At 33.6% G+C, this 21,327-nt stretch overlaps 4 protein-coding genes across 4 annotated transcripts; all 4 read left to right on the top strand.

The window, feature by feature from the left end:
• Positions 1 to 471: 471 nt before the first annotated feature.
• Positions 472 to 3,835, top strand: Bm7120 (Uncharacterized protein; the record flags this gene model as incomplete). Its single annotated transcript, XM_043073731.1, has 9 exons — positions 472 to 647; positions 1,413 to 1,521; positions 1,762 to 2,011; positions 2,382 to 2,529; positions 2,648 to 2,827; positions 2,929 to 3,111; positions 3,188 to 3,245; positions 3,340 to 3,577; positions 3,726 to 3,835. 9 exons carry the CDS (start codon positions 472 to 474, stop codon positions 3,833 to 3,835), a joined length of 1,452 nt encoding a protein of 483 aa, XP_042929665.1.
• Positions 3,836 to 10,853: 7,018 nt separating this feature from the next.
• On the top strand, positions 10,854 to 12,874 carry Bm1714 (Uncharacterized protein; the record flags this gene model as incomplete). The annotated part of the gene is made up of 3 exons (XM_001899228.2): positions 10,854 to 10,958; positions 11,924 to 12,173; positions 12,333 to 12,874. The coding sequence occupies 3 exons, from the start codon at positions 10,854 to 10,856 to the stop codon at positions 12,872 to 12,874; spliced, it is 897 nt and encodes a 298-aa protein (XP_001899263.1).
• Positions 12,875 to 15,610: 2,736 nt separating this feature from the next.
• Positions 15,611 to 17,187, top strand: Bm4011 (Uncharacterized protein; the record flags this gene model as incomplete). The annotated part of the gene is made up of 5 exons (XM_001899230.1): positions 15,611 to 15,661; positions 15,926 to 16,055; positions 16,260 to 16,357; positions 16,561 to 16,716; positions 16,990 to 17,187. The coding sequence occupies 5 exons, from the start codon at positions 15,611 to 15,613 to the stop codon at positions 17,185 to 17,187; spliced, it is 633 nt and encodes a 210-aa protein (XP_001899265.1).
• A 1,529-nt stretch (positions 17,188 to 18,716) lies between these two features.
• Positions 18,717 to 21,327, top strand: Bm11014 (Uncharacterized protein; the record flags this gene model as incomplete). The annotated part of the gene is made up of 8 exons (XM_043073730.1): positions 18,717 to 18,815; positions 19,595 to 19,880; positions 20,246 to 20,369; positions 20,463 to 20,594; positions 20,620 to 20,711; positions 20,840 to 20,922; positions 21,066 to 21,149; positions 21,280 to 21,327. The coding sequence occupies 8 exons, from the start codon at positions 18,717 to 18,719 to the stop codon at positions 21,325 to 21,327; spliced, it is 948 nt and encodes a 315-aa protein (XP_042929664.1).

Raw genomic sequence — 21,327 nt, 5'->3', positions numbered from 1 at the left:
AGTTTTATCAACAACATCCAGCTGTGTCTGTTGAAGAGATAGTTAATTTTTTGGTGTACGTTGAGAAATATTATCTCGCATTAAATAAATGATCGTATATGTACATGGCTGTATATTTTAACTTTTTATGTCTATATTTAATGGTGCTCTTTGAATAAATTGATTTTCTTTATTTTGTTGGCCATATGTATTTGTTTTCTATATATGTATATATATATATATATATACATATATACATACGGATGTATGTATATATAATCTTACAAATCAGATTTCTTTTAAAGATTGTAACTCTTCACTTGTGTTGCAAATTAATAAATTTTATGTAAAGATGATGCGTATGGTATTGACGTTTATACGGATTTAAAAGAAAAAATTTTTCACAATTTAAATAATTTAATGATCACAAAATTCCGAACTATTCTTAATTTTTTTCGAAAAATTGGTTCACATTTTTATGAGGTGGTCCAAATGTCGAACTGGAATGGACAGCCATTACTGGAATACCTGAGTAGCCGTGCCACTGACCAACTAAATAAACTGTATTCGTATCCCGCAGTGTCATTTGCCATTTTCCGACTTTTGCCGGAACTTTCACAACAGCTTATCCTGAAAATGCTGTGGTTAAGTGGCAGTAATAGGAATTGGTAAGTTTTTGAAATTTGGGAAGTTTCGGTTGTGGTTTGTGTTTGTTGTTTGTATATTGGTGGGGTTCAATCGCGTGACTGTAATTGTTCCTATGAGTATGGACATCGTTCTGAAATGTTTCTTTGAGATTGTAAATCCTTGACTCGAGAATTGCCGCTTTCGTTTATGGATGGTTAAGTCAAATGCAGTTTCATTTCTTGAAGTGGCCTAAACGGTATTCATTTTTAGATCAGTTTAGTCTAATTTGAGATGAGAGATGTTTTTACGACAAAATGGGATGTAAAGTGTTTGTACATTAGATCTTTCGGGTTTTATTTGTACGCCTTGATATTTCGGTTGTAAATTCACAGAATCAATGAAGATAATCACCAAAGCACGAATACTGGTTGTGCCAAACATGGAGATACGCTGCATTCGAAACGATTCTTCGAATGCTTCGAATTTGGTATGCGAATTGAAAGGGGCCCAAGTTTTGCTGTCTTAAAGAGTTTCCCGATTTCTACGTGAATTCTTTCTTGATCCAATGCTTTGGAAGATATTGAGCAAGATAAGCAGTTAATGGAATGGACTCTTCGAGTACAAGTAAAGGCTAGTTGCAGATATCTCCGTTGCAGTGCAGTTTGCATCTCTTGGTTCTAAAAACTGACGTATGAAAAGTACGATTGGAGCCGCTTGCAGAAGCTATGTATTTGGATGTACATGTTAACAGTAGTATGATTCTTATTTCCTGACACCAGAATCGAAATAGTCACTACTTTTTTTAGCGGTTGGCGTGCGTGGTCATCTCCAGATTTCGAAGCAGCAGTGATAAATCATATCAATGCATTGAAGAAACTAAAGATAATTATTGGAGATGAAGAAGTCATGCTTAATGTGCGTTTATCTCTTTTTATTTGTTGTTTTTTCTTAGTTTATTGATTGGGAAAAATGCATGTTTTAAATATGTTGAAAGTCTTATCTATTAAATTTTTTATAGCTACAGATTTTATAGCACAGTTAGTATAGCCAAAAGATGTCTTAATAAATTTCTTTTGGTGGATTAACTGTTTATTCTAAACATAATGTTTAATACATTGAATGGTCGGTCGAAATTGATGAAATGTACTTTTCCAGCAGGTATATCGTCGTGCATACCTTAAGGCAACTCGTATTGGATTATGCAAAGCATCAGAACTCAGTGTAGTTACAGACTGTGATGAGAAAACTCGAAAATCGGCAAATAAAGATCTCGGAAAAAAAGCTGTTGAAAGATGGGAATGCATATTACATTATTTAGCTTTACCGTCTCAGAAAAGCGAACAAGGTGTCAGTGGTACTACTAAAAGGCTTTTTAGGTCTGCGGGTCTAACTAGCAGTGGAAATGGTTATTCTTTTTGTTGTTTTTCAAATTTTTATATCGGAATCATGGCTATAATTATGAGAAAATTGTATGTGGTGGGAATCTGCATACGGTGAGCAGTTGTTTTGCATTAGTTGGCATTCTGCACATTATATGCTTTTTTTTTTTTTTTTTTTATAAGGTCTGCAGTGAAAAATAAAAATAATAGGGGACCAGAATGAATAGGAACGAGCGGTAGATTAACTGAAATTCAAACAGTGATAAACAGAACGGTACGAAGAATTTATCAAAAAAACAGTTAAAATTTTTCAAGAATTTATCAAGAAATCAGTTAAAATTTTTCACAGATTTTAATCTATACCTGAATGTTGTAAAAAAAACAATTCTTTTTTAGATGATGGCGACATAGAAATAACATCCGCCGGTTTTCAATTTCTTTTATTAAATCGGCCGGAACAAATTTGGACCTACCTCCTACATTATTTTCATATGCAAGAAGTAGCTGGTATCGATATCGTCAAGGAACTTGATTTTTTATTCAAGTATCTTCCTTAGCTGTTTTACTGCTACCTTCTGAATTCCTTCCTTCTTCATAATGTTCCATAAATATTTCATTCACTCTTTCATTGGTTTCGATAACAGTAACTGAGAGGTGTTTAGATTAACTTTATATTCTGGTAGTACATGTGGTGGTACCAGAGTGGTTAATGGTTCGGATAAAGAGCGACCTACCGGTAGTCGGGCATTTATTATCGATGAAAACTGGCCTGAAACTATCAAGGATTTTCTGATGCACCTCAGGGAATTGGGATTAGTTTTTATAAGGAAGCGAAAAGACGGGTAATTTATAGTCATATTCAAAAGTTTCTTTCTCTTCAACTATACAACGAGTACTATTCGATTAGTTATAACAAGTTTTTGTCATTTATTGTTCTTTGCAGGTTTTTTTTTCTAACTCCTTTGCTCAATCATTTGACCGGTATTTCCAATACATCTGAAGCAGGCATGGAAAACCGTAATCAGAACGGTTTTGTGATAGTGGAAACAAATTATCGTGTTTATGCATACACAGATTCAAACTTACAGCTTGCAATACTCTCGACATTTACAGAAATGCTTTACAGGTTTTCCTACAAATTAGTGATGTTCTTGTTGGTAGTTTTTCTTGGTTTTTTTCAAGAAATTTTTCTTTGATTTCAGATTCAGCGATATGTCTGTGGGTGTGCTTTCTCGTGAAGCTGTAAGAAGAGCATTTCAGGTATATCAACTGGGTAATTGTAGTTTGTTTATTCTTTATCACTTCATGAATTTACTGAAAGATTTATGTTTGGAAGAGACATAATATTTTATAGGTTGGTATAACAGCAGCACAAATTATAGCATTTCTGAGTAGAAATGCTCATCCAATAACTTGTGCAGTAACAACTGAATATGGAAGAATGATACAGAGTGTACCCATAACTGTGGTAGATCAGATACAACTTTGGGAAGACGAAAGGCGACGTTTAACATTCTGCAGTGCTGCTGTTTATTCGTCATTTGAATCTGAAAAAGAGTATTTCGGTTTGAAAGGATACGTCATATCTCAGAGTATCTCTAAGAATATTTTGAAATCATTTATCTGATTTTTCATCCTACTTTCCATAGAGATTTTTATTCGTTTTGTATTTATCTCTGGCCCGACCACGCCTTCTTTTTTTTCAACACTTTTTCCCATGCAAAATGTCGGATTTTTTAGATATCTTACTATGGTGTCATGATGTACAGAGGTTGATGGTTATTACAGAAGAAGGACATGAAAATGTGAAAGTGTGGTGGAAAATGAAAACCGGTAAAAATGGTTCTTAAATTGAGCTCTTATTATTTTCATGACATTAACTAACTGGTGACGTATTATATAACGTAATATATTGTTATTCTTATGTCCCGGATATCTTATTTTTATTCCAATCTTAAAAATCACAGTTTTCATTTTCATGTATTTGTAATCGATAACAATTTTCAATTGACTTGCTACTAATAGGGCCGTAACTGTGTTACTAAAAATTCTTTAGCTGTTTGTTTATTTATTCTCCAATGTTATTGAATGATCATCTCCATCCTGGAGATCAAACCCTGTCAAACATCCGCAGTTTAATATTCGCTCATGGCTGAATAGATTCCCTTCAATGAAAAATCTGTAACAGTGTAATGTTGAAAATTGGAACGTTTTGCAGAGATTTTGTGAGAATTGAAGTCTCCTTTTTTCATAGGAACAGTAGATTAAGGACATCGTGTTCCAGATGGTAAAATTTTCATGGACATCGTCAGAGTTTGGATGAGGAAATATGGTTACTGGATTAAAAAAGCGTCACAAATATCTTAAGTGGCCTGATCTAAAGATCAGAGGAAAAGAAAGAGAGAGATAACACTGAAGTAGTAATTGTTGCAGATATATTTTTTGAAATAACTTATTTCAGCAAATTAAGTATTTTCGATGATTGTTTTCAGTTAAATTGTTCCTTAATATATTGTCATGTTTTCATTTTGTCAAATCCTTTTGTTTTCATATTTTGTATCCTAATTTTTAAGTTATGTCGTTTTTTCGACCAAATTGTGCACGTGTCTTATTGATATTTTATATTATTATTATTTATTTTTTTATTTTCTTGCTTGGTGTCAGTTATTCTAATGTTGATCTCACTGCTCAATGAATTTTTCACGTATACTGTGGCTCAGGAATTTAATTCACGCGTTATGTATTATAGACTAAAATTGTGTAATATGAAATGAAGCTGCAGTGCTAAAGTCTTAATCAAATTGAAGATTTCATATTTATTTATCAAATTTTGCCATTCATTTTTCATTAAATTTGGTAACTCATTTCTCATAGAAATACTGGAGAGTTAGTCAGTAGTTTACTTTGGATTGTCTGGACCATAGTTTAGTGGTGTCATAGTATCTATGACCTCGCATAACATGTGTAAAGGGGAATTCATTATATTAATCTAAGAGCTTCTCAGTTACATGTATAAGTTGATTCCTCCTAATGGTTTATTCATTCTCCAAAATACGTCTGAGTGAATAAAGGATCACATTTCAAACAATTTAAATCTCATTCCCAGTTGTTAATTGGAAAATAGGAATTGCAAAATTGGATTGGTAGAGAAGTGGAACGAATGAAGAACGTTTCTCTTTCTCTCCCGCACTCTATGAAAGAAAAATTCAAATGAGCGGTATTTTAGGTAGTAAAGATACAAAGGAAAGTTAATCCAATCTGTAACACTTTTCTAATATATACTGTATGAAAGTATATTAATACATTAGAATTTATTTGACAAATGCTCGCATATTCACTAGGACTTCATGGTTATTTGAAGTAATTCTGCTAGCATTTCTCTAATAAAATATATACTTGTGGAAGTAGAAGTAATGCTTTCAACATTTAATTTTATCTGAGTAACTGCTGGTGGCAGATTGTTCATGTATGAGTGCCGAAAATGACATTTTAGATCTCGTTTTAGATACATAAAGCTGAACATATAAAAATGAGCTATTTAGCAAGTAGTCCTTGAAGCATGAGTACTTACTATGCTAGAGTGAAATTGGTTTATATTGTCAAATTTGTTTGAGATGATGAACTAAATCGCAAAATTCAATTAAAGTATCACGTTTTACTGTTGACAAGAAATCCTTGTTTTATATTTGGTTAAAAAATTCTGTTCCAACTTTGATTTTCACAACTCTCATTTGATGCTTCATTTCAGTTAAGCTTAAATAATAAAAGTTATCAACAAATTTGACTTATTTTAAAGTGTGCAGTTTAATTCCAATTCCCGAGAGCAATCATAAAATGCATTTATATTTCAGTTAAGAAGTGGTTAAGCAGCAGATCTGAAATTTTGAAGGCGACTTAAAAATAAACTTTATATAATTTCTCATTTGAGCAACAAAACAGGTTTTACAGGTCTTTAGAATATTGTTAAAATGTGGGAACTCTAAGTACTATTGCTCTTATTATTTTATCAAATCTTAGCCTAAATGATAAGTTCAAATTCCTGCTCCATATAACACTGGTGTTATTCTCATTTGTGATCTAATCATTATTAATTACTGTGTTAATTAGGTTTAAATTTCTAATTTTGCGAAATAAATAGAATCAATAACTATCGATGCCTTAGCTAATAAGATCTTGATATCTTTAATATCTACTTCACATTCTATGCGAAAATTCGTCTGATATTAAACTGTTCACCAGTGTTCAACCATTAGCTGGTTTGTTGAAATTTACTTATTATTTATCACTCACTGAGTTCTTTCAGTGCTTTAATTGACGAACCAAAATATTGCAATATAATGTAGTTTTCCTTTTTTTTTTTTTTTTTTTTTTTTTTTTTTTTAAATATTAAATGATCCGTTGAACGACGAAGAAAAATCCAATAGTAGATGTTTGTGAGCAAACTTCTCAAGGGAAAATGTAGACAGTTCTAAAACAATTGATGAAATGCCGATGTCTTGTATATCTTTTTTTAAAGATTTTTTTTTTAGTTGAAGGAATTTGCTAAATATAGGGAGGAACTTCATCCAGTCATGACATTAACAAATGATATTTAATAAAATTAAAAATTATATCCATTTTATTTTTTGAATAATCATAATCCAAATACTCAAACACTCAGAAATTTGAAGTTTTTCCTGAAACCAGTGACTTTTTGATACACTGATCTACTTTTAACTTTGAATCACATATGCTGATTTTTTCTTGCAACATTACGATTCACTTAGTAGGTTATAATAATCAAATCCAAACATTAAATCAGAGAGATTAATCTGCTTCGAAAGGTATCATAAAGAAATTAAACTTCAGTCCTTTATCTTGGGATTCTTTACATCTTTTCCTTCCTACTTCCAAAAGTAATGTCATTACCTTTTGTCTGACAACTAATCTCAATCTCAATAAACTATAAAAGAAATTGTAAATTATGACCTAGTTTATCTTGCTCTGAAGTTGACTTGCGAAAATCTGCAGAAAATAGAATTAAAAAGGAGAAAAAAAAGCCTAAACTTGTTACAGCATTTACCTAATCTTGTTGAGAAACAGTTGCTGCACTATTTATTTGAAGTTTTTCGTGAAATGTGTTGCAAACTCCATCCAGATTTTACTAGACCATTTCACTTAGTTAAGGCAATAATGTAAGTACAATAAATCTTTCATTGTTGGTTGTACTTTAGAATTCCTAAGTGTCTTTTTTTAGTCTTCTGTATCTCCTAGAATATATGTATACAGTGGACATTGATCAGTGTAACAGCCGTCGTCTCTATTTATTACATCGTCAAGATGGAGCCATTGGCGGCAATATATGGTCAAGCATTTATAATTATAATATATCACTTATTTCAGATTATTTCCAATGATGAGATTCAAATAAACACTTGAAGACATTTAGGACAGTACCCATTTTCAGCTTTACATTATTATTATTGTTATTTTGCAATAAATTTCTTATTTCACTGTTTCCAGTTTACACCTGTTTCCCTTTATTCAAATCAGTAGTAACCAAAGACTAATTCTGACATAATTTGTGCAGTGACATATCTCGAACAACATCAAATTTTGGAAGTTACTAAATCTGGAAATTCCTTTGCAAATCACTCCAGAATGGAGCCGAATTTTCTTCATATACCGTCGAAGAGTGCTTTAAAATTTCGCTGCTGATTTTTTTTATTTGTAATTTTATAATTTCATATATAGGGTTATGACTATGAAGAGAATTCGACTGCAGAAATTGCTCTCGTTTTTTACTCATGATCGAGATGAAACAAGCGGAAGCGTGTTGGAATGAATAATTGATTGAGTCACGGTAGCTAACAGAAGGCATTCCTACAAGGTCACCCTTGTTACATAACGAATTTTGATTGAAAAGAAGAGTTCAACACAATTTCAGTACAAAAAATTGAGGAATTTGAAGAAATTTACCTAATCCTAAGTTACAAGGATTTCACTGAGAGCTAATCACTTGATATCTTTTACAATTTTATCTCTTTCATTTGCTGTCACAAGATTAATTTTCACTTTTCCTCCTGTTTTAACTTACCCAAACTGATCAGTGCTACTCATGAAGGATATTGAACAAGTCAATAGAAATAAAAAAGTTTACTCTTAAGATGTTTTGGCAATGTTTTCGAATTTTAAATAACAAGAAAACATAATTTGTTCTACCCAGATATTTTCTAAAATGAAATATATTGATTGATCGTTGTGAAATTACTAATTATGAGGAGTGGCGAACACGTTTTCATGTGCTTTACTGGATAATTTGGTACACTGTTGTTCATTTAATCATCAGTGCGTGAAAGCAGTACACCTCCAAAAAATAAAATTAATTTGAAACAAAGATGAATCTCATCCAAAGTTTTGCAAACACAACATAAATTTGATTCCGTCACCCAGTCACAACATAATTATCGTCTGATGAACAACTAAGTTTTGAGATGTGAAGCTTGTTCGCCCCACGTTTTAATACGCTGCAAACAATTTTCAAAGGGTCGGAAAGTTTTTTTTGGTACCATAGCAGCAAGGTAAGATGCTCAATAGGAAAATTACTAAGAGAAAAGTAGAAACTATGAATTATTATAACCGAGTAAGAAAAGAGGAAGTTAAAAGAAATTTATGGATGCCAGTAAGAGAATTTATTTTCAAAAAAGGCATTTTTTATCGCTGGATTTATTTTGAACAACGGTAGTAACTTGATTTGGTGAAAAAAAATTACGAGCAAGAATGAAAAATATTTGAGATCTGAAAAATTCATTATGGTAATCTTCATTTTTATCAGTAATGTTTAGTTATTAATCGTTGTTTCTATCCAGATGAAATGATTAGGCAGGATATTATTACCAACCACTAATAAAAATCTTTTTTTTATTACAATGGAAGTGTGGCTCAATGGAAAAAGTTTTTCCTCCAGAATTTTTTTGTGGTAACTGTGATGGAATCAATTTTAAACTTAACGTTTTCAAACCTTATCAGATTTGTAACACCCAAGTTTCCTATTACTAAACATCATTATTTTGCGTTCATGATTAAAGAAATGTAAATTCCTTTTCACCTCACTGATTGTCCATTAAAAATAAAAAGCTCGGAAAGTGAGATAATTTCTTCCAAAAAGTAAATCTTTAAAATTAGAATAATTGCTCTCAGAGGAATAGAAGAGAGTCAAACTGCTCTTTTCCCTTCCCTCTTCATTTGTTCCACAGCTTCCTTTTCCCTAAACCAAACCACTAGAAATTAAATTTGAAGAAAATTTGTATGAAGCAGTAGGTGGAACCAATAAAACTTCCGTATTTCAAGTGCGAATATAAGTTCAATAGAAAAACGAAATTGAAACTTCAAAGAGAATATAATAACAGCTAAATTTCAAAATAAAAATGTAATAAAGTATGTAATAACATCGTACTGATGTATATGCATTGTGTGTACATGCTCGTATGTTCTTTGATGGTAAAAATAGCTAATTAAGGACCAGTTTCGAATTTTTATTGACAAACGGAATAAATATGTATCCGATCCGAAAATGAACTGGTTTCGTCAATATTTCTTCTCCCTCATAATTTGAAAATTCCTCAAATCTTTTCCTAGACAGCAAAGCATAACTTCAGAAGTTAAAAACCGTGACTGCGTCCTTCGATAACTAGCGAACATTTTATGCTTTTTTTCTCTGTCAAAAATGAAAGAACTAATACAAAACCATGCATTCCAATCTTTTCATATCAATTTGCTTCACTTCCTATATTTTTTATTAAATTATATAAATTGTTCTAAACAAAAACTGTAACTATGATGGACAATTCTTAAGGTCAGCACGAATTAAGCTAGCATTTAATTCCCAATTGCAATAATCTACGATCCCACTAAGTGTATTTCTTAAAGGACCATTGTTCCATATATACTCATTTCTGATGAGATAGCTTATAATATGCCAAAGTTACCTACCTATTCACATGATTTTACTAATTAAGTTTATCAAAAAAATTGAATTCTTAATTATTTACGAACTTCATTTAGCTAAATTTACATAGTGAACTTCGGTTTTAATACACATTTCTTTTTAAAAAGGAATGTATCATATCTATTGGAAGAGGAGAAAGTATTTCAATGAATTATTTAACAAAATGTTTTATGACTGTCAGAATCTCATTTGTGGTAAAGTTAAGTAATTCACCTCTAAATTCAGCCCACCAGCTTAATGCTTCACACAAACAATCAATGATTACTGAGAGACTGAAAGTACGTCTTCATGTGTGTGTGTGTGTGTGTGTTATATATGTATGTTGCCGAATGATCAAGCTATATGTATGTACGTATTTAACTAACTCTTTGTCTTCTTTCTACATTTGTAGTATGGTTGGACCCCTTCTCTTGTCTTGCCAGTTGACATTCCTGGAAAACTGGTATCAGGAGCGCTGTGAGATGGTAACTGTCGCATCGAAATAGCAGGCAGCCACACCTACTCCAATACGCAGTCTCCAATATAGCTTTTGTAACTTTCATCGATGTTCACCAGTACGCCACATCGGCGGCATACATACAACAGTGGCAGGACACACAAAATGAAAGAGTGACTATTTGCTGCATGAGAATAGCCCAATGATTAATTAACCAGTTTTCAAAAAGGATCAGTACTTCTGTTCACCGTTTTGAACATTGAAAAAAAGGAGAGATGTGGTTGGTTAGTTTAAATTGTAGTAAAAAGTGGGAGGGCCTTGAGGTGAGGGTGAGTTGTCGGCTAGATTTTTGGGGCGGAGAGCAAAATACAGACAAAAGAGTGAAACGCCGCAAAATGCTATAAAATGGGATAACTGGAGTGGTCGAACAGCACTTTCGGAAGTCATGCATGAGGCGAAAATCATCGCATTAGTTGCTGCAGCTTGCAGTGCTATGGCAATTTTGTCATGCGTGGTGGTGATACCATCACTCTACAACGCTATCAATGAGGTAACTCTTTTTAATTACCACAATTTTTAATTCATTCACAAAATATTTAATATCATCTTCATTCATCTCGCTTATCACTCGGTTAATGCAACCTGTTACTCTTTTGCAATTCAGTCAGCGAAGCAGTTTTTATCACTTTTAATTTGACTGTAAACTTTCCTCAACAGAATTGTAAGACTAGTTGTCTTTAGCGGGAAATTTTATTCCACTTTCTAAAAACATGTTAAATACCTGAAAACATTAACGGACACGTTTTTTTATTTCCACTTCTATTTTTGGCATTTTTTCACTGCAAAAATCCTGTCGGCGAAAAATAGCATTCCCTTATTTTGTGATTAAGTAAATTTTAACTGTTTCCAGTTACGGATTTCGAGTTCAATGAATGTAGTTTGTTGCTTGGGAATTTAAGAGTTTTTATCCTGCCTAAAACCGTTGCTCGTAGCACACCCTATTAATATGCCATTAAGCCAAATTTTATTAAATTCCAAATGGATAACGCTGAAAAACAAACTTTTTGAAAACTCTAAAACCATTGATTCAAAATTTTCGTTTCAATAAGTGGGTCGTAGTGGAGAAGTACACATTAGTAATTGGCGAGCTCTGCCATAGCACGTGAAGATTTTCGTAACCCATTTTTTCACATATTGAGTTGAAGAATTATAGATCTTTGCATCTTCCTTTCTTGCCCTGAAAAAATTTTAACCATTTGGAATTCTAATAAACCAAATTACAATTGATTTCTGAATTTAAATAATTCTATAATAATTTCTAGATTTAAATAAATAAGGTTCAAAGTACTTTTCTCCATTTTGAAAATCCAACCTTTTATAATGAATCAAATGTCGAAAAACGCAAGATTGTTTCTTATGTTTCTCAGCTAAGTTCTATACTACCGGGAAGGCTGGCTCGAATGCTTCAGACTTAAGTTCTAGCTTATTCTAAGAATACAGAATTTGTTTTGACAGGTACATGATGCGGTAATAGATGGTGTGCAAGTTTTTCGCATCGAGACCGATTCAGCATGGACTGAACTGATGGACGTGCAAATTAGCGTGACACCACCTAGTAAAGCACGTGAAAACCCCTTCAAAAGCATTTTCCGTAAGAAAAGACAGGACTTTTCCGGTTTGCCGGATTATTGCCATTGTGAACCGATCAAGATTAGTTGTCCTCCTGGACCAGCAGGTCCAGTTGGTGAACCAGGAAAGGATGGACGTAAGTTTTTATGTTTCTTTAAATTTATAAACTATTTTTCTCATTTAGGATTTTGCTTATACACAAGGTCTTCCACTTGGACATTGACGGTCCATTCTTCCATTTATATATTCATAAATTCTATTTATACAATTTGACATCCATCTGGATCACTTGCAGCACCTGGACTACCTGGTCCTCCTGGAGAAGATAACACAGTAACATACCCACCAATGGAATGTCCTCCTGCTGATACCACTTGTATTAAATGTGAAGCAGGCCCAGCTGGACCACCAGGAGTGAATGGTGAGCCAGGACCGGCAGGACCCGATGGTTCACCAGGATTGCCAGGACCAGCAGGAAACGAAGGTAAAGCTGGACAACCAGGGCCAATCGGTGATGCAGGCAAACCAGGATCAGTGGGACCGCCTGGTGAAGCAGGACCACCTGGAAAAGACGGAGAGAAAGGAAAAGGTGCACCAGGACCTCAAGGACCACCCGGACCACCAGGACCACCTGGCCCTCCTGGTTTGGATGGCGAAAAAGGAGCAGACGGACAACCAGGTCCTGCAGGACCAGCCGGCCCACCAGGAAAAGATGGATATGCCGGTGAAGAAGGCAAACCTGGATTACCTGGTGGACCCGGCCTTCCAGGAAATGATGCAGCATATTGTCCATGTCCACCACGTTCTGCTGTATTCATCAGTCGTTTCACTCAGTGATGAAAATTTTTAAATAACTTTCAAGAAGTCTACAATTAAATCAGCTGTAAAAGATGAGTAATTACACTATTGTCAGTTACATCATATTTTCAAAATTTTTTTGTTCAAAGAATGTTTAGAATTCAATAAAGAATTCTATAAAATTTGTATGGCGTAATTAAGAAAAGAAACATGGTAAAATGAGGATAATAGTTAATGGGGACAATAACTAGTAATGACTGTCTTATCGGATCATTACGGACAATATAAATGTGGTATCATCTGTCGGTTCATTGGTGTGTCGAAATGCTGCAGAGAAAGACCGAAGCGTGATATGGAATTTTGGATTTGCTTAGGTATCTGCTCTACGAAAAAGAATCCTCTATTCGTTTGGATTTCCTAGTTCCAAAAACTCTACCTCAGATATATAAGTACTACTTTCATTCAGAATGGAAGGTGAACAATTATGTGGTTAGTGCTAAGATGTAGTAATATAATTTACAGTTCTATGTTTTTGCATTCATCAGTCTCGGCATTCTTTTCTACCTGTTGAATTTTAGGTAAAACCTCACTTTACGGATAGTTTTAGGCTGAAGTTTGAATTTGCAAGTTGTATGTTACGAAGTGCTCTCACCATGTCTCAAATTCAGGAATACTCAACAATGACAACTTCTTGTCAGGCTGAGCACAATAAAACACAGAAATTCTTGCTAGTTTTGTTCTAAGGTCGTGCTTCTGATATCAAATCAAGCAGAAATATTATATGCATTTTCAGCTGTATAATGAATTCTTCTGATCTCTTTGATAAGTTTCATGCTCATTTAAAATTTGCAGCGATCGCTGGGGGAAGTTTACCAACTTACTGAGAAAAAATCAAATGCCCAATAAGACATTATTAATATTTTCATGCGAGTTAACAACAATCCTCAAAATCATCAGAAAGCAGATAATCGATAGTTACAATGCTCCCTATGATTATTTCAACAGCTTATCTCAATCACTTCTAAATCTTGTGAAGAAAAAAAATGCATGACAAAGCAGCTCTTTATTGATGTAAATGGATTCTATGACAGAAAATTTATATCCAATAATAGGTGAAAAAAGAGCTTCATTCTTGGGAAGTGGATAACAACGCTAACAAGTGAAAATAGTAAAGTAATTAATATGGAATATTATATTATTCATTATTCTCTTCTAAAGTAGCAGAGGAAAACGCAAAGGCTGTCAACAGTTCTTCAAAATATTTTGGAAAAAAATAACTAATCTCAAAACATTAAGAGTAGCTATAATAGAAAACAAATACATAGTTTCTAAGAAAAATGGACATCAGTTAGAAAATAACACTCAACCCGTGTACGACACTTACTTAAATTTATTAATTCTAGAATGTTAAATTGTTTATTTCCACAGCAGAAACTTACCATTTGGTGCAAAGTGATAAAATTAAAAAGTACCAACTGCTACTTCATGAAATTAACATATTACTGAAAGGTTTCTTTTGAAACCAAGTGGTAAATAGTGGTGTAGTGTTAAGTATTCATTATTTTTCTTTTGAAAAATAGTTGACGAACTATATTTTATCCTGCTATTGTCAGCAAGACTTTCCCTTTTCCTTCCTTTCAATCTGCTAACATACGTCAAATAAAAAACTATATTGTTTGACAGGGAAGACAAATTCTCAGCGCGTCATTATTATATTTGGAGAGTTCAACTGATTATTTAAACAATTTATGAACATATAAATGTAATAATAGCCATGCATTTTTGTCCGTTTCCATATCCTTATTGCTTCGAGAAATTTATTCAAAATATTCTCTTCGAGTCATAAACTTCATTCTTACCGGAAATAACCATTCAAAGCAATTCTCCTTCAACTTGTTATTGTTACACTAATGTGAAATTACTTTGAATGAGTAACGATTGTCGATTAGACGACAGAGAGTATCAGGTAAAAATAGCATCTGGCACTTTCTTAAATAAGAATTTTATATAACACATGGCTACCAAACACTTTCATTCTTAAAGACTGATGTGCTTTCTAATCTTTTCTTCACAAAATTGGATAACCAGCAAATATGCTTATTAATAAAATTGATTCACTTCACTAATAAATAAATCAGAGCTGATAAAGAAAAAAGGAAGATGTGAGAGTCCCTTTTATTTTAGGAAAAGTATCATTTTAATGTCAATGCAGGCAACAAAATTTAGCCCTTGACAGTGAGAACAAAAATATAACTGACAAGCAAGAAATGGTTGTAATTCATGCAATAACAAAGTTTCATTTTTTAGACGATATTCTTTCTTTGGTGAGTTAAAACCCTGGATAAAAGTTAATACTTCCTTTTGCAACCTTTTTGTGACTGTTAACAGTTAAATTTGAGATCGCAATGTTTCTTTTGCAAATCTATCAACTGAAACTTGAAATTTAAAACTGTCCAGTCATGATGAGACAAAATAAATTAAAAGGGACACAACATGTGATTAGATCATCCGGAACCTATTCAACGGGAGCTTAAGATTGTAGCGTTTAACAACAAAGGTGTATCATTTAGACTTAGAACACAGCGATGAGGGATAGGTGAGTGGACATTTGCAAGATTTGCCATAAGTACTTGCACAGTTCCCCAAATTCCAGTTGGTCCTGAGACATTTTCATGGTTACGGTTGGAGGGTCTCGTGCGGACTCATTTCTACCTTTCTTTAGGTAATGGCGATCAAGTTGTCATGGTAGTACTATCTTAGCTTATTCTTTGTGAAATGGACAATCAACAGCTAAAAGTGTTCGGAGTGATTGTGGCTGGTCGCCCGGTAAGATATATGCATCTTTTCAACAGTAATGGAGTTGCCCGCGTTCCACATGCCTTACATCACTTACCAGTGGGAAAGTAGTTGTAGTACTGATTTAGCTAGATTACTAATTGCTGAGGTGTGTGGTTTTCTCAAAGATTGTCGAATGATGTTTGCTTAAAACCATAATGCCTAAATTACCCGTATTACCGGAGTTACCTTTTCATTTTCTGGGTATTGTTCAAAACGGGGAATTTAGAGTTTTGTTATGTGTCAAATTTCTAGATCCAAACAGATTTTGTTCAAATGAGCAGAACGGAATTTGTTATTGAGGTAGCTGATTCTGGTTCAGTGAATCATGTTGTGGTGTTCTTGACAGGCGTTGCACCATTTCCTGCAGATACTGGCGGCACCGGTATGTGGTCACATTTGTCGCGGTAAATTTTATAGTTATTAAATTCCTTATATTGAGCTGGTGGTCTTAGTTAATCTTATGTCAGGTTGTACTTTGCTTTGCATTAAAATAACATCGTGGCATAGAAAAAAGTCGCTTCAAATTTCATCCAGAGAGAGAAGGTCCCACATCTATATTTCCTAATTGCTTGACCATAATATTTAGTTTATATTCGGTGGCCGAAAATCGGAACGGAAACGAACTGGCATTACCTCGGATACATTGCAAATGATAAGCCGAGTGCTATATTTCGAGTTGCTCAAGTATAAGTTCATATTCTTAGGAGGTGTTCACAGATACTTTATGCGATATAGTTTATGAAAGGTTTCTTGAGAGAAATAAACTTGTCCATAGATAGTAACTTGCATGGTTGTGTTTGAGGTGTTTAGAAGCTATACATGGAGACCAGTACTAGGAAACTAGATATCCTTAGAAATTTCTTTTAGCATGCTTTCTCCAGTTTTAGCTTCATAAAATGAATGCTGTACATGGTGGTCTATTCATATCGAACTTGCCGAAGAATGGAAATGCAGCTGGCAATGCTCAGATTGGTATCAGTGTAGAACCGCTTGCACTTATTGCAAGTAAACTTCCTACTGAAGGAGCAACAAGTAGTCAGCAGGTATTTATGACCTTGGGAAATAGACAACAGAATGTGGGAGTGAATGCTGCTAGACTTGGTTAAACTATGTTGAGATATATATATGCAAACACAATAATGGCAAAATAATCAGCAGACCAAGGAAACACTGATGCATTTTGGCTAATAAATAATTGTTAAAAAGTAAGTGGTTTGGGATACTGTTAGTCTGATCAATAGGACAGATTTAATGGCCTGATGTTTAATGTTATTCCATTCATTGCCATGTAACTTTTTTTTTTTTTGGATTTGCAGTCATCATTCATGGAGTTCACAGAGAAGATGTTGCAAAATTTTATTAACCATCTGCAATCATTTGCTGTTCGTTTACCTCGGCCAGCAAATCCTGGGGAATCCACAGATTTTATCCCAGCTTCTGCGGTGCAGAACTGGTACACCAACTTTTCCCGACGTTTACAACAAAATCCGGAATTCTGGAAATGCCTTTTATGAAAATTTTCGTTTTTTTGTAAGAATTGTTACCAATGTCATAATTGCCTTTCAGTACTTCATTCTTCATTCTTCATTCCTTGCTGTATCGTAGGTTTATGTTTTTTTATTTATATTTCTACCGGCTATTTGTGGTATCATCTTGTTATTTTATGTTTTAACTTTCTGATTATAGCAGTTAATTAACTACATGTTCAAGTAATGTAACGGATGCTTAGTTAATGATGGATATTACAAAATGTTAGGATTTCATACATCTGAGTGTGCATTGAGTTGTGAATCCCCTTTGTGCAAATTTTGATTCGAGAAATGCACTCGTTATTAATCAATATATTTTAATATTGGTAAAAGATATCCGTCCTTGTGCTGTACGAGAAAAAAATGTTTGAATGCAAAGGTTTAAATGAATTATACTTCCCAGAATCAGTTTCGGTGAAGATCAGTAAAGTAGCGAGTTTTTAGAAATACTGAAGTTAGGTTTTTGTCCAATGCTGTTTTCAATCTTCAGCAACCTTATTATCGGGATATCATGGTCATTGACAACCTCAGATAGTTTTTATTAGTTACGTGCTGGAGTCATACAGCTGAGCTTATGATTGCTTGGGCTAGTTTGCCATGAAAGGGCGATGATTTGAGAATTTTAGATACTTCCTGCTTTTGTTTGCTACTGAATTTAACCTTTCTTGTGATGTTCTGAAACAGCATTCCTAAAGTTTGAAGATGAACACTGTGACTAGTACAGTTTTTCAGTGTTCCAGAGTAGTGGATAGAGATGGAAGAGGAGAGGAAGAATGATAGACTAAGATTAAATTAACCAAGCTCTAGTGCGTCTGGAAGTTCTAGTAAGACGATTGTCAAGAATCTCGACTTATTTTCAATAGCCCTAATTAAGTGCGATTAGTGCAATGCAATTAAAATGAGCACAACGGTACTGATGTGAATGGAAATATAAGCTGAGTAGTAGTGTTGGAGACGGCCACTAATTATACAAGTCTTAAATGACTCATTAATGTTTTACTCGCATCAAACGTTAATTCATACAAAAGCGACTCGTATGCATGCATACAAGCCATATGAGTGTGATTTACTGAGAAAGGATAATTTCTGTGAACTGTGTTACGCTCGTTTGCATTTTGGGAGTTAGTTGCACTGCACTGAACATGGTTTCGTGCTAATTTATAACATTGACGCTGGAGAAGGCATTCTTTAGATCATGAAGATCCGTAGTTATTAAAGACATTGTTTTCCTTTAGTTAATCAATTCCATATTACATTTCGGACTTTTTTGAATTCTCTTCATGAATCAGGAATATTTAGTTAAGGTGACATCATTTGAAGAAATCGTGTAGCAATAATATCGCTCAATTAGAGCAGAATTTTCTTAATTCTAAGTAATTTTTTGTCTGTTTGCTTGCTTTATCTGTTTTACATGGATGTTTCCGTTCTTATTCTGTATCTCATGTAAAATTAATGCTGCATTATGATGATAATCCTAAAATTAAATGGAAGTGTTTCAGGTAACGTAGAATAGGATGAACGCCAATCATATATGTCAGAGACATCTTGACCTTAACGCACAGAGTGGTATTACAAGCTACGATATCAGTTCCCTGGTTGATGATGATTTTGAGGTTTGATTTCTTAAACGTATGGTTTCATTTCCACCATAAAAATTTACGCTACATCACGATATTGAGACATTATGTCAATCATTTCATGACTTGAAATATTTCGAGGTCGAGCATCAAAATGTATAATTTTGAGATGCGTCCCAAATTCACTTTTTTTTTTGACCTTATAGTTGCATATACGCTTTGAAATTTTAGTGCTTTAGGACAGCTTTTGAAAAATTCCACTGAGCACTACAACGTCTTTTTGGACTGCATGAAGCTTTTGAGATCTCATACATTGTCACTACATGACATTAAGATAATAAGAATCAAACTTTCTAAAATAAATTCGCATTATTGGGACCTGGTATTCTGTTTTGTATCAACGGGTTTGTGATATCGTGTTTTGTGTTTCCATGTCAAACTGAACTTGCATTAAATATTACATGAGTATTTTATATGGCAGGTATCACCATTTCATCTATATATTAATTGGGTATTTGTTAATTCATTTCTAACTACCGCACCAGATTTTGTATTTTGGATTTGTTCACAACTTTTGTGAAGGTTTCTATCATGGAATGGTTGACTCTTTGTTTCGACATGTCCTAACATTATTACTTCCAAATCACGAAAGGTATCAGAAATATTCAAACTCATTTTTGTTCAATGATTAATTTCCCTAAAACCGTGTATACACTGTTACATAGTTTGATAGCGCAATTCATTATGATGTGATTTTCTCGCTAATTTATGCATTTCTGAACTTCCTTTGCAAATTCCAAAATTATCAATTTCAGGTAATCGGTAGTTTGAGTGATACACTTCGTTCGGTATCACTGGAAACTGGTTCAGGCATACCTCTGTATGATATAGAGATTGGTAACCGTAATGACACTATTGCCGAAAACTGTACTAGTGCAGCTGTTGTAGCCAATAAAGAGGTTGATGAAAGCACACCACTAGCGAATAACAGTTTGAATTTGATGTCAAGCGATGACATTGATCGGAACACTGATATTTTCATGGAGAATGTTGTTAAATCATCATTAATTGATCGTACAAATCTTCCGTTGCATCTCCACGGTAGTTTTACAGAAATGCTAAACTGTTCTTTGAAATCCGAAATTGATGGGTTTTTATAATGCCTTAATTACCATCCCTATATATAGTCAATTGAGTGCAGTGCACAGAAGATAGTATTAAAAGCCTTATAAAACTAGTGTTAAAAAGTTTTTTAAAGTCTTTCTGATAAGATATACTTCGAACTGCTTAACTGGACAAAAACACTTTTTCTTTCTCATAGCTTTTGATCAGTACCTCATTATTTTAAACTGTCCAGTAGGTGCACTTCCAAATCTCAATGGGATATCCAAGTTGAGAATTGCAGAAAAACTTTTCTTATAGCGGATGCCTCTGCTAAATAAAAAATTTAAAAGACGATTTTACAGAAGACCCAATCAATACAGTTGAGTCAATTCGAGCTGACTATCAAGCAGCGCAGCAATCAGCTAAGCAGGAAAATGAGTTGTTACGTAAAGCGTGTGAAAAAAAGAATGAACAGATAAGTTTTTTGTCTGTTCCGTTTCATTCCTAGCTTTTTCTCGTCTGTATATTTTCCGAAAATTATAATAATAATCTTATTTAAATTGAAATGTTGCGTCGCAGACTGGATGAAGAAGTTGCACAGAAAGTTCAGCTTAATGCGGAATTGGAAGAAACTCAGCGCGTTCTTAATGAATGCAGGCAAGTTATCTTTTTTTTTTTTAGCATTTCGGGTTACAGCGCTTTAGCAGGCTTGTTAGGAATTTCTAATAAATTTTAGGATAAAAGTAGACGAGGAGGTTGCCAGCAAAATTGAGCGCGAAGACATTATCAAAGTTTTGCAGACCACAATTGTACAGCTTCAGAGTAGCGGTGCGTATTTTATTGTTCAGTTTTGTGATCATTTGTTCCCTATTTACTTTCACTATGCTTCAAAATGCAGTACCTCCTTGTATTTGTATAGAAGTATCTATGCAAGAGTTGTTGCTTTGAAGTTTCAGATGATTTTAGTAGTCTTGGATCAAGTGTAATTAATGAACAAACTTTGGTTTCTTCGCTGCATGAGAAAGAGGAACTCATTGAGGTATTTTTATATTGTTATCTACTTTTATTTTTAAATGTGAAATTCGGTATAAGTAATTTCATCAATTCATTTAGCGAATACGTGCTATAAAAACGGTAACAGATTTTGTATTTGCATAATATCCAGTATTCTTGATGTTCCAGGCACTTAAAAAGCAGTTAGAAGAAGCTGAGGGACGGTATGAAAGGGAGCATAAGGAGGTACTGGATTTAGAAGAAATAGTAAAAGTAAGTTTATATGGTTTTGAAACCCGGTTTTTTATATTATGGTTGCAGTCGATTTGCATCGTAAGTTTTAGATATGACCTTCCTTCGTTCTAATGATTATTCATAATTTTAACAGTACTCCTTACCTTAGATCCTTCACGAATACGTTCAAAATGACCAGCAAACGCACGTGGAATAA

This window comes from Brugia malayi, assembly GCF_000002995.4.
Source record: "Brugia malayi strain FR3 genome assembly, contig: Bm_v4_ChrX_scaffold_001, whole genome shotgun sequence".
NCBI lineage: Eukaryota > Metazoa > Nematoda > Chromadorea > Rhabditida > Onchocercidae > Brugia > Brugia malayi.
This window is presented reverse-complemented; position numbering and strand designations above follow the sequence as displayed.